The sequence below is a fragment of the Strix aluco genome, chromosome 19 (genome assembly GCF_031877795.1).
Source record: "Strix aluco isolate bStrAlu1 chromosome 19, bStrAlu1.hap1, whole genome shotgun sequence".
Lineage (NCBI taxonomy): Eukaryota > Metazoa > Chordata > Aves > Strigiformes > Strigidae > Strix > Strix aluco.
This window is the reverse complement of record NC_133949.1, coordinates 10,809,804-10,823,465: the sequence shown is the minus strand read 5'-3', so window position 1 is coordinate 10,823,465 and position 13,662 is coordinate 10,809,804. Positions and strand designations below refer to the sequence as shown.

The 13,662-nt window shown below is 55.1% G+C and overlaps 1 protein-coding gene across 4 annotated transcripts in view; it reads left to right on the top strand.

Moving 5' to 3' along the window:
* Nucleotides 1-13,662, top strand: part of SMG6 (SMG6 nonsense mediated mRNA decay factor) — a 115,622-nt gene that overhangs the window by 46,619 nt on the left and 55,341 nt on the right. For all 4 annotated transcript variants that reach the window (XM_074845656.1, XM_074845655.1, XM_074845654.1 and 1 more), the window contains exons 11-12: nt 9,569-9,685; nt 10,200-10,368. In XM_074845656.1, coding sequence (XP_074701757.1) covers nt 9,569-9,685; nt 10,200-10,368 — 286 coding nt within the window. The remainder of the gene's footprint in view (nt 1-9,568; nt 9,686-10,199; nt 10,369-13,662) is intronic.

Sequence of the window (13,662 nt, the reverse complement as noted above, 5' to 3'; positions counted from 1 at the left end):
AGGTTCAGGGCTCTGGCTGTGCAGCTGGCTCCTTCCAGGAGGCATGAAAGATCCGTGCAGACAGAGGGTACGCTGCCAGGGATTTCCTTGTATTGGGCTGCGTCGTCCTGCCTTACTGCAATGCCCCTAATGTCTTTTTACATTTTCATCACCCACGATTTTTTTTCTTTCGGTGCAGTGTTCCCTGTTTTGTCCAGATTCCCTCCACGCATACCGAGCCCTGCTTGCCCTTGGACCTATTCACCCTTGCAGCCACCTCAGTCCTGTCCAACTCATGCATTCTATAGCAATATTCCCTCTGCAGCAAGAGACAGCTGGTGCCAGGCTGGTCTGGAGCTATATACATACTGATGAGGTGGCTTGCCAGCTTGGAGGGACATACTTTCTTAGGAGCTAGCCAGGAGTTATGTACATTTGGGTTTGCCAGCCTTTTAGCTTCCAGACAGGTCAAATTTGTGTAGCTGTCAGTTTTTGGCAGCAGAACCAGTGACTCCAGGGATCACGCAGAGCCTTGAGGCTAGTGAAGATTTTACTGTGCCTGTGTTGTAAGTCCCAGCGTCAGCTCATCCGCTTGGAGCAGCTCTGGTGAAGGCAGTGCTGAGAATCTGTGGCGATTCTCCAGGCTTTGCCAGTGTGGGTGATGCTGTAGGGTGTCTGTGCTGTGGGTGCCTTTGCCCCAGCTGTGACGGTCTGGGACTGGTGTGTCTCGGTGCAAATGTGGCTAGTGAAAACTGGGATGTACATGCCTTCCTGGGCAGGAGGAGCGTTTCCGACACTGCATGGGGTGTTGCACATCCAAAACTGACTCCTGCAGCCTCGCTGGGGCCAGGGGTGCAGAGCAGGATCCCGGCCCTGCCAGCTGGGTCAGGCACCCCAAGCGCAGAGGGAGCGCTCCGAAGTGCTGCTTGGTGCAAGTGGAAATGGCTTCAATCTGTGTTTTGACTGATGGGTCTTTTCAGGAAATTTCTGAGAATAACATTTCTAAAAATGGCTGCTTCTTTCCACTGATATTTCCTGGAAAAGGCTGCAGTTAATTTTAAACCACTATCCTTTTCCCTTTTCAAGTGGAAATGGCTCTGTGCTTGTCCTCAGGGCTAATGTCATTCTTTCTGTCCTAGCCCGGGTTGTGTCGTGGGGAGGGACAGTGTGCCAGTGCCCTGGCCTCTTGCAGGACCTGTTGGTCTTCCAGAGCTGCAGAAATAGGGGTGTTGGGGGCACTCTGTGCACGTGTCTGCTTTCCCCATGGAAATTAATAACCGTCTGTCCTGGAGTCACTTCACAGTGTGAAGTGATTTGTCGGTGATTCCTTGGTCAGTCCCAAGTACACAAGAAAGCCATCTCTAAAGTCATTCCCTTGCTCAGCCTAAAGCTCTGTTTGTCGGGGTCAGGAAGGATATACTGAGCTGGTTATCGCACCCCAGGTGCAAGGATCCAGCCCTGCATGTGGATCCTGGGCTTGGGGATAGTCAGAGCCAGAGGCAAGCTCCTGGATCAGCTGGAGGGAGCTGGCAGCACAGAGCTGTCCTGGGCAGGCAGCCCCTTCGTGTCGGGCAGAGCATGGCTTCCCCTGAGGCTCTCGGGCAGGCTTGCTGCTTCGGGTGGGAATATGTCATTAATTTTTATACCTTCCCCTGTAAACCATCGACCCTTTTTATGATGTCATGAGGGATTCCTTAATTTTGCAGCTGCTTCCTGGTTACGTCAGAGAAGAGCCTCCCGTCCTAGAGCCCAGCGCTGCAGTCCAGAACGGCTGGAAACAAATGAAGTGTTGAATATCTAATGGCTTCCACAGGGAGAGCTGCTCCATCCTCCCCAGGCCCCCGGCATTCCTCACCTCCTAGGCCTCCCTCCTTCCCTCCCTCGGACAAGACGGGGTTTCAGCATGGAGCAGAGGGAGCTGTGGGCTCCTGGGCGGCCCCGGCTGCTTTGGGAACGCGTGTGGCGAGTTCCCCAGTGTTGCTGCCTGTCTGGGCACTGTGGTTGAGACTCCCCCCAGCCCCGGAGCCTTCCTGCCTCTCTGCAGGGAGAGGTCGGGATGGGGAGGTGGATTGGGGGCATCCAGGTTATTACTGCAATCCAAAGGTTGCTTTGGGAGGGATTCAGCCCTGTGTGCTGCAGGTGGTGGTGTTCAGCTCAGCCGCAGGGTTGTGTGCTGTGCCGGGAGGGCTGGAGCTGCCCTCCTGTCTGTTGCCTGCAAATTCAGAGTTGAGGAGCATCTTTCCAGGAAAGCTGCCCATCATTCCCAGGCTCTTTGCGGGGTATCAGCCAGGGCTGAGCAAGTGCCTCCAGGTTCCCAGGCTTTTTCGGGAGCAGATGAGTGTGCGTGTGACTCGGCGGTTCCCAACGGAGAGCTGGGAGTGCCCGTGACTCACAGGTCCTCTGCGAAGGGGTGTCGGGGAAATGCCCAGCAGCTGTGAGCATCCCCCTCGCTTTGCTGCTTTATATTCCCATCGGTTGCGTGCGGTCTCCAGCATGGGCAAGCGGCACTGGGACCAGCTGCCTGGGCCGGCAGCGTGGCTCTCCTTACCCGCTTCCTGCAGACAGCCCCATCCCGGTGGGCTGCCCTGTCGCCCTGCCAACGCTGCGTCTGGCGGAGGGTGACTCACGGGGAAAAACGCTCTTGTGTCTGAGCGGTAAGAGAGCAAACGAATTGCCTTCAAGTGGTGTCAGCTTGGAGGTGACCAGCCTCTGTCTTCTTCCCCGCAGGGCAGCAGCCGGCTGGTGAATCAGTTGTCTGTGCCGCCGAGCTGCTGACACATCAGCCGGGTGCCTTACACCCGCAGCCCCGCGCTCACCGAGCTCCTCCACCTCCTGCCTCCCCTGGCCAGGCCATTATGTCATCCTCGGGATTGTGTCTGGAGACCCGTTTGTTCCTTTCATTGCCTTTGCGTATGGTCCTTAACAGTGTCACTGGGGAAGGTGGGTTCAGCTCTTGCTCCCCGGGAGCAGAGCACATCCCTGCTGCTCTCTCTGCCTGCGCTGGGGCTGCCTGCTGCCGGCACCGCTCCAGGCTCCCCGGCCCACAGCCGCAGCTCAGGTTAGGACAGGGAGGCCGGCGTGGAAACTGGCTCGCTGGAGTCCTCCTGACCCTTGGCTAGAGCAGTCCGGTTGCCTGAATCAAAGGAATCTGGTCTCCTTTGAGACTCTAACGCTTGTTGGCTGGTGTTTGAACTGCGAAAGATTCAGCGCTCCCTGTGTTGTGTTAGCTGGGATGGATGGAGGAGCATGCCTGCTGCTTGCTTGAGAGCTCGGGGTTGCTGTAGCTCGCTTCCACCGCTGCCTAGAGCGTGCTTGGAGCGGAGCAGCTGGGAGCCCTCACTCCCAGCCCTGCTGCCCCGTCCCTGCAAGCACCCCCCTGGCCAAGGCCACGTGGCCGGCGCTCGCTCTCCCCTGATTGTCCCTCGCAGGATTTCCTTCAGCACATGGCACTCGAGCGGCCGCGAGAAGCTTCCTCCAGCAAATCCCTCTCCTCGGAGGCGGCTGCCCCTTGCATCGCCTGCTCTTTTCCCATTCCCATTTCCTGTGGCTGGTTGCGTTGTCCTAATAGAGGTTTGGCATTGCTGTTTTGCACACCCTAGTGGGAGAGGGGATGTGTTTATCACTTTTCCTGGAGATTATCTGTTTAAGCACTCTCTGACAGTTACAATAACAAGGGCAGCGCGTTGTGTTTCCCAGCAAAAGGACACTCGCTGCTGAAAGATGTATAGCACTAATTAGAAATACATAACATCCGGCCACATGGCAGCCTTCTCCCGGCCGCTCCATTTCCTGAGCTCAGACGACTTTGACGACAGTTGGTTTATGTTTTCCATGAATATAATGTTCTCAGAGAAACACAAATTTCTCCCCGTTATAAAAGTCCCTTTTCTCTCTGTCTCTCTCCCCCCTCCCCATGCACTCTTTCCCCTGCAAAGCAGGTAGATTTATGACTGCAGAAAGCCCAGGTCAGATCCTGCTGCCGGCTGGGTCGGAGCAAAGCTCACAGCCCCTGCGTGGAGGCAGCTGAGAGCCCAGGTAGATGCTCGCAGAGGGCGCAGCCGCAGCCGTGCTGGCCGACCCGCCCTGCTCCCCAGGCTCTCTGCAAAGGAAACTGCCTCCCTGGTAGAAAAACAGTGCTCTTCGTGCAGACCAGTACCCAGCTGGAGAAAAAAAAAGGCTTTCCTACATGCGAAGAAGCGGGAGGACTCTTCTGCAGCTCAGAGAGTTTTCGTGATCTTCAGAAAAAACACCCATCCCTGGTTCCGTTGCTTTTTCTCTGCGCTCGCAGTCTGATGCTCAACAGCTCCCATTTTTTCCATCCCATCCCCTCTCCCTCCTCTTGCTCTTGGGCTGTGCTTCAGAGCAGATAGCCTGGGCGCCAGTTGGAGGAGTCTGGGTCCAATCTCCAGCTCGCAGCAAGTGACTAGTACAAGGACATGTTCTTGGAGGTCCCCGCGTGCTGAATGGGAGCAGGGCAGTTGCTCGGCCGAGTGTAACACAGGTTAGGTGTAAGGGTGGTTAGATGTAAGGGAGGTAGGAAGATGGAGCATGCTCAGGGAGGTGAAATCTTAGAAGGTTTTAGCTGCTGAAATGAATTCCTATTGAATATGGAAAAACTGCTGTATTTCAGATGTTTATAGCTTAGCCAAGTGTGGACAGATTTCTAGTAGGACAGGAAAACTCTCTGTTAAACAGGTTATTCTGCAGCAAAATCTCAGATCCCCTTTCCAGGATTTGCAGTTGCTAGATTAGCTCAAGGAAAAGGTTGTAAGTGTTTTTTCTAACAAGGGTAAGCCACTATCTTGTTTCCTAGCCTCATTCTCACAAGCCGAACTGTTTTGGCTAAAGATTTCCGGAAGAATTCAGGCTGAGACAGGCACCCAGCATGGAAACTTCAGCTCCGATAGTTAAAGTCTGAGCCAACTGGAAAAGGGGTCTTACGAGTGGCTATTGTCAGGCAGGCTTAATAACATGGTGCTCAAATCCCTGCCTGCAAAAGAGACTGTCAGAACTCATGTCCCACTGGCCGGTCCAGCATCTGGAGCCCTAACCTCTGCGGAGGGTTTGCAGAGGGCTGCAGGGGTCTTGCTTATTTTTTGGGTGCAGAAAGACAGATCTTTGAGGTAAATTCAGCCTATGAAGTGTGGGGTAATGCAAATTACCCAGGCTGTTGGTTCAGACTGCAAAGCATTTGATGACATTCCTGCTTTAAAATACTCTGCCTGCTCCTTTCTAGCCCTGTGCAGCATTGCACGTACCTCAGAGTTTTGCTGGCATAGCTGATGTGGGGCTACAAGTGACGGAGAAACAGATCCAGCTTGAGAGAGCTCCCAGAGGGTGGGTTTTTCGGCCAGCTCAGCTCCCTGCCGTGACTGCAGCATGGCTCTGTGGGCCATGTGTCGGTACAGCGGATGGTGGTGGAGCATGCGGTGAGGGTACAGTATTACCCTGAGTCAGTCTTGGCTGCAAATGCTGCGAGTCCTCAAGCCCTGACCTTAGGCTGTGGTTTAACAAGCAGTTATTGAGGTAGCGGTGCCAGCTTTACCCACCCTCTGCTCCCCCCACACAGCACCTTTGATGGCAATTGCACAGCTGAAAGGTGACATTTCTAACCCCGATGAGCTGCGCGATCTGGTTCACAGGGTGGCTGCGCAGGCGAGAGCTGAGAGGTGACGTGGTGACAGGAGCTGTTTAACTGATGCTGGCATTAACAGGGATGTTTGCTGGTTGCAAGGGCAGAAGGTGGAGGGAGAATGTATGTAGTAGTTGGTACACAACCTGGTCTCGTGCTGAATGACTTCCTGCAGAGCATCACTGCTGCGGCTGCTGGTGGCACAGCGGAGCCACATCTCTGACCACCTTTGGGCCCACGACGTCGTGGCAGCTTTTTTAGCGTGTGATTTCTGTCCATAGTCTGCCTGACCACCTCCTCACCATTGCCCGGCTGCGTGGCGTGGCTGGGTGTGAGTACAGGAGGGTTATCTGATCACAGCCGGACTTGGGGTTTCAGGGGAGGAAGTGGAGTGCGGGTTTGTGGCAGCTTTAGCTGATGAGATGCCATCGATGCCATCTGAAAATGTTTCCGGCACCAAGCTTTAGGTGACTGCCTGTGGGGATAGGATGCAGGATTGCCTGTGGACCTGACGCTGTAGTTCTGCTTCTCCTGCACCCACTGTGGATCCTGGGAAACAGATCTGGGAATTACAGTGTTTACCCTGACCTGGAAAGTCAGGATCTCTCTGCCTGCTCTTGTTGGTCTGTGGCAGTGGGTGTCCCCAGGTTATACTAGTGCTGTTCAACTGCAGGGACAGGAACTCCAGCCTCCAAGAACATCTCTTTCCATGAAGTTTGTGTCTTGATGCATCATGCATTACTAGCAGCACAGACTATTGCTCAGCCCAGAGGTAATGGTGCCCTGTGTGTTCCAGAGCAGATCTGTTGCTCCAACCCCCCTTTCAGTGTATCTAGTACAAAGTATTTTTCTTCTAGTGCTAGGGTAGGCTCAGACACTTCATGCTGTGGGTGTGGAGAGTGAGTTTCCTTACTGCCCATCACTCAAAAAACTCCACAAGTTTCTGTCTAAACACCCTCATTCCATGAGCTCTCTGCCCTTTAACTGTACCCTCACCTTGACTGTCTTCTGTGGCGTGGACAGCCAGGGGGGGGTAGCCTGGGGTCTGTCACTCCACAGTCTCTGCGTCACGCAGTTGTGACCACTGGCTCCGAACTCCCGGCTCAGTGAAAGCCGAGGCTCCCTGCCTCCTGAGGAAAGTGGTGAAAAGGCACAAAGAGAAAGTTTCTCCTGATTTATGGTGCTTTCCTCTTTTGTCCTACAATTAAGCTCTTAAGAGGCTTTGCTGGCAGGGCTGGGAGCTGGAATGCTGGTGTAGGTTCAGGGGTCTTGAATAAGCGCCCACCTGGATGCTTGTCCTTCCCTGCAAGGTTGTTGGGCTGGGGGAGCCTCCTTGAAATGGGGCTGACAAGCTTGACCAGGGAATGAACTTTCAGGACCAGAGGAGTTTTGTGTAATTTAATGATGAGATGACAACGCCCACAGTAGCTGAGCTGGAACCGTGGGGAAACAACCCTTAAATTTGGGTGACTTGTTCCTCTTACCTGTATGGTGGGCAGCTCTGCAGGCTGTACTGGGGCTGAGCGTCGTTGCGGTACATCGAAGCACCGTGGCTTTATGTAAACTGGGTGTGAACCGGTGCGCACATTGTTCATGTCTGTAGCAATACAAAATGTTTGATGGAGCTTTGGCTGTAGTGCTCAGCTTGAGTGAGTGGGTCGCAGACGGCTGTACCTGTGACAGCTCAAGCACAAGAAACATTTTTACTCACTTTTGGTTGTTCAGTGTTGTATGGGGAACTTCTAGCCTGCAACAAGAGCTGCTGGTGGCAGTGGGAAGGGCTGAGGCCCTGGTACCAAGCCTGGCCATGGCCACCGCAGAGATTGCTCGAGCACTCGGAGCCAGTCTCTAAAATACATCGGGGCTGTGCAGTGCTTGTGACCCTCAGCATCACAAAAGCCTTTAAGCTTTGCCTTTTTTGGATAGGGAGGGCTTAGCTTTTGTACCAGCCCAGTTTGGGGGTCACTGTGAGTCTAAGCTTGAGCACAGTGCCCAGAGTCCCAGGGATGCTGCCTGCTCAAAGTGCAGGGGTGCTTGCTGGAATGCCTAGAGCTTTTTACCTGTCCCAGGGACTCGCCAGACTCAGGTAGGGCAGCACAACAGCCACGGTCTCGCCGTGTGCCCGTTTGAGACAAGAAGTGAAGAGAGTCCAGCGTCTCGCCTGAGTGCGGGAGGAGGGAGCGCAGGGAAGATGACTGTAACTTCTTGAACTGGACTGTGGCCAGAGCGCTGGGACTAACACTCTTAATTGTGGGAAAGGCTTCATGAAAGAGATTTACTGTCCCAGAGTGGTCACATCTTTAGTTTTATGTTTCCTCCAAAAGTTGACAGCCCCTGCAGTACGGCACTTCCTACCATTGCTCTGCGGCACTGGCTCAGCCCTGGCTCCAGGAGCAGAGCACCCTCGTTGGGCTACAAGGCACCTCTGGTTCACCACCACTGGGTGCTGAACATTGGCAGCTGTAAGAGCTGGCCAAATCAGGCCTGCAGATCTTCCTCCCATTTTTTTCCCGTATTTTCTAGGTGTGTTGTAGTCTTTTTCTTGTTGTTTTTAACCTCCCACCCCATGGCTCTGAAATAATTTGCACTTAAAAACCCAATGTTTGTTCTCTGCACCTCAGGCGTTTTGCTAGCCCCGGCTGAAACAGGGTCTCAATGTCTTGCTTTAATCCTCTTGCCCTTTGCTCATGTTAGGGGAGTTCAACTTCCAACACCTTCTCCTTGCCCGCGTGCAGCTGATGCTCACATCTGTGGCAGAGGTGCCTGGGAGCCGGGGCTCTGTGGGGACTTTCCCAACCCATCCCAGCACTGGGGCTGTGCTCGCACGAGCACCCGTTTGGAGTCAGTACCTATGTGTTTGCAGTCACTGCGCAAATCCTTTGCCTGGTTTGTGGCAGCTTTTCTCACGGTGGCAGCCTGTCTGCAGGGTGAGGCCTGGAAGCCCTGGTCCTGCAGCAGGTGATGTGCAAGCCGGTGAGGTGCTGTGGCAGAGCAGCCTGCACAAAGCAAATGAAACGGGCTCGTAGGAGACCCCCGAGCGGCGTGGGTGCATCCCATCCCGCTGGGCAGCGGCTTCGTTCCCCACCGCAGCGCTTCTCTGCCTCCCTCCGGGCAAGCCCCCAGCCAGCTGCTCTCCCCACATCTCAAGAGAGGATATGAATTGGAGGCAGAGGGGATTCAGGGGGCAGAGGGGATTCAGAGGGCAGAGGCTGCCCGTAAGGCTTAAAAATCTTCTGCGAGCAGGCAGCACGGTGCCTGAGCGAGCACGGGCAGCCTGGTGTGCCCCACGGTGCTCTCGGCCTCACTAAATGTAACCCACGCCCAGCTCCAGGCAGTTCCCTCGAGCCAGCTCCTCGCTGCTCTCAGCAGCCTCAGAAGTGGTTTCTGGCTGGGTGTAGATGTGCCGGGGGGGGATTTGCTCTCGCTCTGAGCCGGCTCTGTTTGGAGGAGCTGTGGTCGTGTGGCATCTACTTGAGTAACAGCTTCAATTAAGCTCTCTTGACAAGCTGTTGTATGACTGGTGAACTAATGGGAGGAGCCCCCTCCTCAGCTGCTGAGGTTAAAACTCCAGCAGGGACAGAGATCAAATATGCAGCTAATTACCCTTTTAACACTTAAACATACCCCCCTCCTTCAGGGGAAGGCATCAGCTCCAAGCAGCAGCTTCTGTGCTGGGAGCCCTGAGTGCCGGCTCGGGCTGGGCTGGCTCAGCATGCGAGTTGGGGTTGGGCATGGTGTGGGCAGTGTGACTGCAGCCTCTTCCCGCTCCAGAGCGGCTACTCACCACTTTTTTTCCCCCCCTTACGTGGAGCAATTGGGTCCAGGACAGGTGTGAGCTGGGGAATCGTCCACCCCTGCAGAGATCCCTGCCCTGTGTGGGAATCAGAAAGGGAGGCTGTGAAGGCAAAGATGGAGCATTTGACCTGCTCCCTGCTGAACCCTCTCTCTGTTTTCTAGAGTGCATCTCTGAAGACTGCCGCTCTGTCATCCAGGAACAGGCCACAGCCCTGGGGCTCTCCATGTTTGCACTCCTGGTGAGGAGGTGCACCAGCCTGCTGAGGGAATGCGTGCAAGGTAAGGGGTTACTGGCAGGATCCATGCAGCTGCCCGTGAGGCAGCCTGGTGGGGTTCAGGCCCTCATTCCCTGTGATTTTGTACACCCCTTCCCCTCTGTTGGGGCCCTTGGATTCTCCCCCAGCATCCCAAGCTCTGCCCAGGTTATGGCTGGATCACCTGGGAAGCCCCTGATGTGTGCAGACAGAAACATTTGGAAGAAAGGGATGGACGCAGGCATGCTTTCTGACAGCTAATGGGAAAATTCCCAAAACTGGGACCTCGGAATCCTATCTCTGGTGCAGTGACACCCCACTGCCCTCAATAAAAGGCATCACAGACATCCTGGCTTGTCCCCCAGGCCAGTCCGTGTAGGGAGAACAGATCCGTCTTTTCACTTGCTGTGGGTTTGGGCTGTTCCCTTGCATGTCCAAGACTGGGATGTTGGGGTCTGTGTCGTACATCTCCAGTCCCTTCCTGAGCCTGGCTCCTGGCTGCGGTGAGCCGCCTCAGCTCTCACATCTTCTATTTGCAGTTCAGCCACAAGAGGTGGAGCAGGAGGATGAGGAGGATGACATCAAGGTCTCTGCCTTGCCCCAGGACCTGAAGGAGCTGCTCCCCAGTGTGAAGGTCTGGTCAGACTGGATGCTTGGCCACCCGGACACCTGGAATCCTCCTCCGACCTCTCTCGAGCTCCCCAAACAGTACGTGCATCCTCTGGTCTGTCTTCTGGTGTCCGCTCCCTCCCTGGGCTCCTTGTGCCACCTTTCCCCCTTGCTCACACTTACTCCTGTCTGTGGCACTCTGACCTGAGCACCCAGGAGCGACTGACTGCGCAGGGGATGTTTGGGGGGACTTACCACCCTTGGTGACACAGTGACTTCTTCATTGATGCTTGGGTGGGACTGAAGTGTCTCTGAGGGGGCCTGGTGGGTGTCTTTTGCTTCTGTGTGTTAGAAGATGGCCCGTAAGCTGGATTTTTACCTTCTGCTTAGGATGTGCTTCTGCTTTTGTTGGGATACGTCTCCTTTACATGCTCTGCTGGCCCAGCCAGCTGAACAGGCAGGGCCTTCCTCTCTGCAAGAGGAAAGTCCATTTCCAGCATAAGCATTTCGTTGCCTTTTGTTGACTGAATCAGGCCAACCTTGGTTGGGCTGGGCTGGCCTGGAGCAGCTTGTCTGTTCTTGGAGCTCTGAAAGTCACCTCCCTTCTGCTTCAGAAACAGCTTGTCTCTACCCCTGCAACTCACAGAAGGGTTAATTTTCTAAACTGCCTGATTCCAGCCCATTAGTCCATAATGCGGACTAGGCAATTTGCATATTTTTGGACAGAAAATCGAGTGAAGGGGCCAAGTATGGAGTATGCGAAACAGTGTCTGAGCATGCTCTGTAGCTGCTTTCCCGCAGGATTTTCCATCTGCCTCCGGTACTCCGGATCCAGAGCCTGAAATCACGTCTTATTGTTAATCCAAAGGAGCCAGAACCCAGGGTGATGGGAAGGCGCATTAAGAGTAATCCAGCAAAGTGGCTTAACCATTAATGGGTCCCCGCTCCGTGCGTCAGGTCCAGTCCTGCTCTCCTAGTTTATTGCCTCTTACTCCAGTTCTTTTTCATTTGGCTGAGGAAATGGAAATCTCACACAGGAAGTTCTGGGCCTCATTTTGTGGAGATGGAGTCTGTTTTCTGTTTGTCGGCTGCTCGGTGTGGGACCGCTGCCTGCTCATGTGAACTGCTGCCCATCTTTGGGCAGGAACTCAAACTGGGATCTGTCACGTGAGCCCACATGCACCAATCCCCCCTTCCCCTCGCGCTGCCTGCGCAGGGAGCTGCTGAGCCCTTGGCGACGGGCAGCCTCGAGATGGAATTTCTGATTGGGTTCACGCAGCCAGCGCTCGGCGCCTTCCCTGGGATGAGCTGCCTGCCCCTCCTGCGGGGCGTGGGGCTGCGTCCCCCCGGGCTGCCGGAGCAGGTGCAGGCTCCCGCTTGTCCGTCGAGGCGGGAGAAGGTGGCGGTGGCACGGCGGCATGTGGCTCTTTGGGGAGCAGTGGGTAGGGGTTGGGGGGCTCCACTCCGCAAGGTCCTGGTCTACTCGGTGGAGGAACGAGGGTCTTCACCTTGTAGCAGAGGCCCAACTGCTTCCACACCTTGCTTTCTCCACGGAGGGCGGCTGAGCAACCCCTCTTGTCCCACCCATGCCCTTCTTCTGGGACATGGGCATCCCTCCTTCTGTTGGCTCCCAGCTCCTCCACCCTGGTGCTTTTTGGCTCACCAGGAGCCTCTGTCTTATCCACAGCGAGGAGACAGGTTGCTCTTTCAGCCCAGACCTCTTGTATTGACCCAGCATTGCGTGACTGGGTGTTGGGGCTCCAGGACTCTGGAACAGCAGCAGCTGAGCTTCCCTGGAGGTGGGGGTAGTGATGAGTAGCAGGGAACCAGCTCCACTCTTGGGCACAACCTGGGACTTGCAACGTTCTCCCTAGAGATGGGAAAGGAAAAAGGCAGCACTGGGTTACTGTTTCAGCTCTCTATTGACACAAGCCTGCTGTCTGGCCTGGGGCTGTTCAGTAACCAGGTAGAGTCACTGAGCATGAGGGTTTACATGGGAGGAGCTTCGAGGAAGTTTAGAAGTAAAACGTGGGTCAGAGCAGCAGGCGTGTTGGAGTAAGCCAAGGTTTATGGGCAGGGTGAGCTCAAGAGCAGGGGGAACATGCGAGGAGCAAGTGCAGATGCCAAGTTGCAGAACTGAGTAAGGGAGCTGTACCGTTTCATGCGTGTTCTGTGCCTCACAGCAGTGGGACATGCCGTGAGGTCCCCACCAGTGCCAGTGGAGAAGCTGGTTGGACGTGCTGAAACCGCCTCCCAGTGCGCTGCAGGCATTGCTTTCATTGCCCCTCGTGATGATGTGGGCACAGAAAAGGAACAGTAAAAAAGCCCTGAAGCACAGAAGCATCCTGCAAGGATGCCCTGAATGTGCTAAACCTTCTGGAAAAACCAGGCCCTGTACCCACCTGGCAGCCCACTAGGAGCAAAGGCCTGGCCCAGAGCTTGCATCAAAGTGCAGCTCGTCTGGGGCCAGCGCTGCTGCCAGAATGACGGCCTGGGCTCGGGGCCAGCGGGGCAGCTTGTCAAGACTCTGCCAGAGCCCAGGGCCTGGGCTGAACGTCCCAAGGCCTCTGCTCGCGCTGCGTTCGCCATGTTCACGATCGCTCGTTCTTAGTGAGAGAGAGAGCTGGGGGACTTTGAGAACGTCTAAACTCAGCCCAGCTGTGGCAGTTGGTTTATTGCTTTCAGCTGGTACTTGAACCCGGGTCCTGGTCTTGGAGTCTTTCCCAGGTTTAATCCCCGGAGCTTTCTCTGCAGCTGTATGACACTGCGCTGACCCCGAATGAGGATAGGAAAATAGAAACGGTGCCAAGCCAGAGTCTCTTTTTCATTTGGAGTCTGGCTGTCTGCCCATGACCAGGGTTACATAATGGGAAACATAGCTGGGGCTCTGGAGAGCCCGCGTTTCACCACGCTGCCCAGACCTTCGCGTTCTGATGCTATATATCTTCCTAATTGTAGCTCGGATGCATTTATCACACTGCTGGATTTGAGTCCTTACAATAAAAAAAAAAAAAACCCACACCAAATTCCTCAGCTCGCTGCTTTCCCCCTTGGACAGAGGCGGAGGGAAAGGTGTGAGGGGTGAGCGCTGCTGAAACCCGGCGTGCGGCTGCGAGCCACGCAGCAGAAGGCTCTGCAGAGCGGGATGGGAGGCTCGGGAGGCTGCGTCTTTGAGGTCGTTTTCTTGGTGGGGGCTTGGAAATGGACCCTGGCTCCTGGCAGGCATTGTCTCCCTAGCTGGTGGGTTCAGCGGTCCCAAATTCAACCTGAATGAGAAGCTAAACCTTTCCCCAGAACCACCCTCCTTGGTCTAGCGCACTCACCCAGCTCTTAGCCACGTCTGCATGGTCACAATGGCTTGGGGGATGCGCTGGGACATGTTTTCCAGGCCAG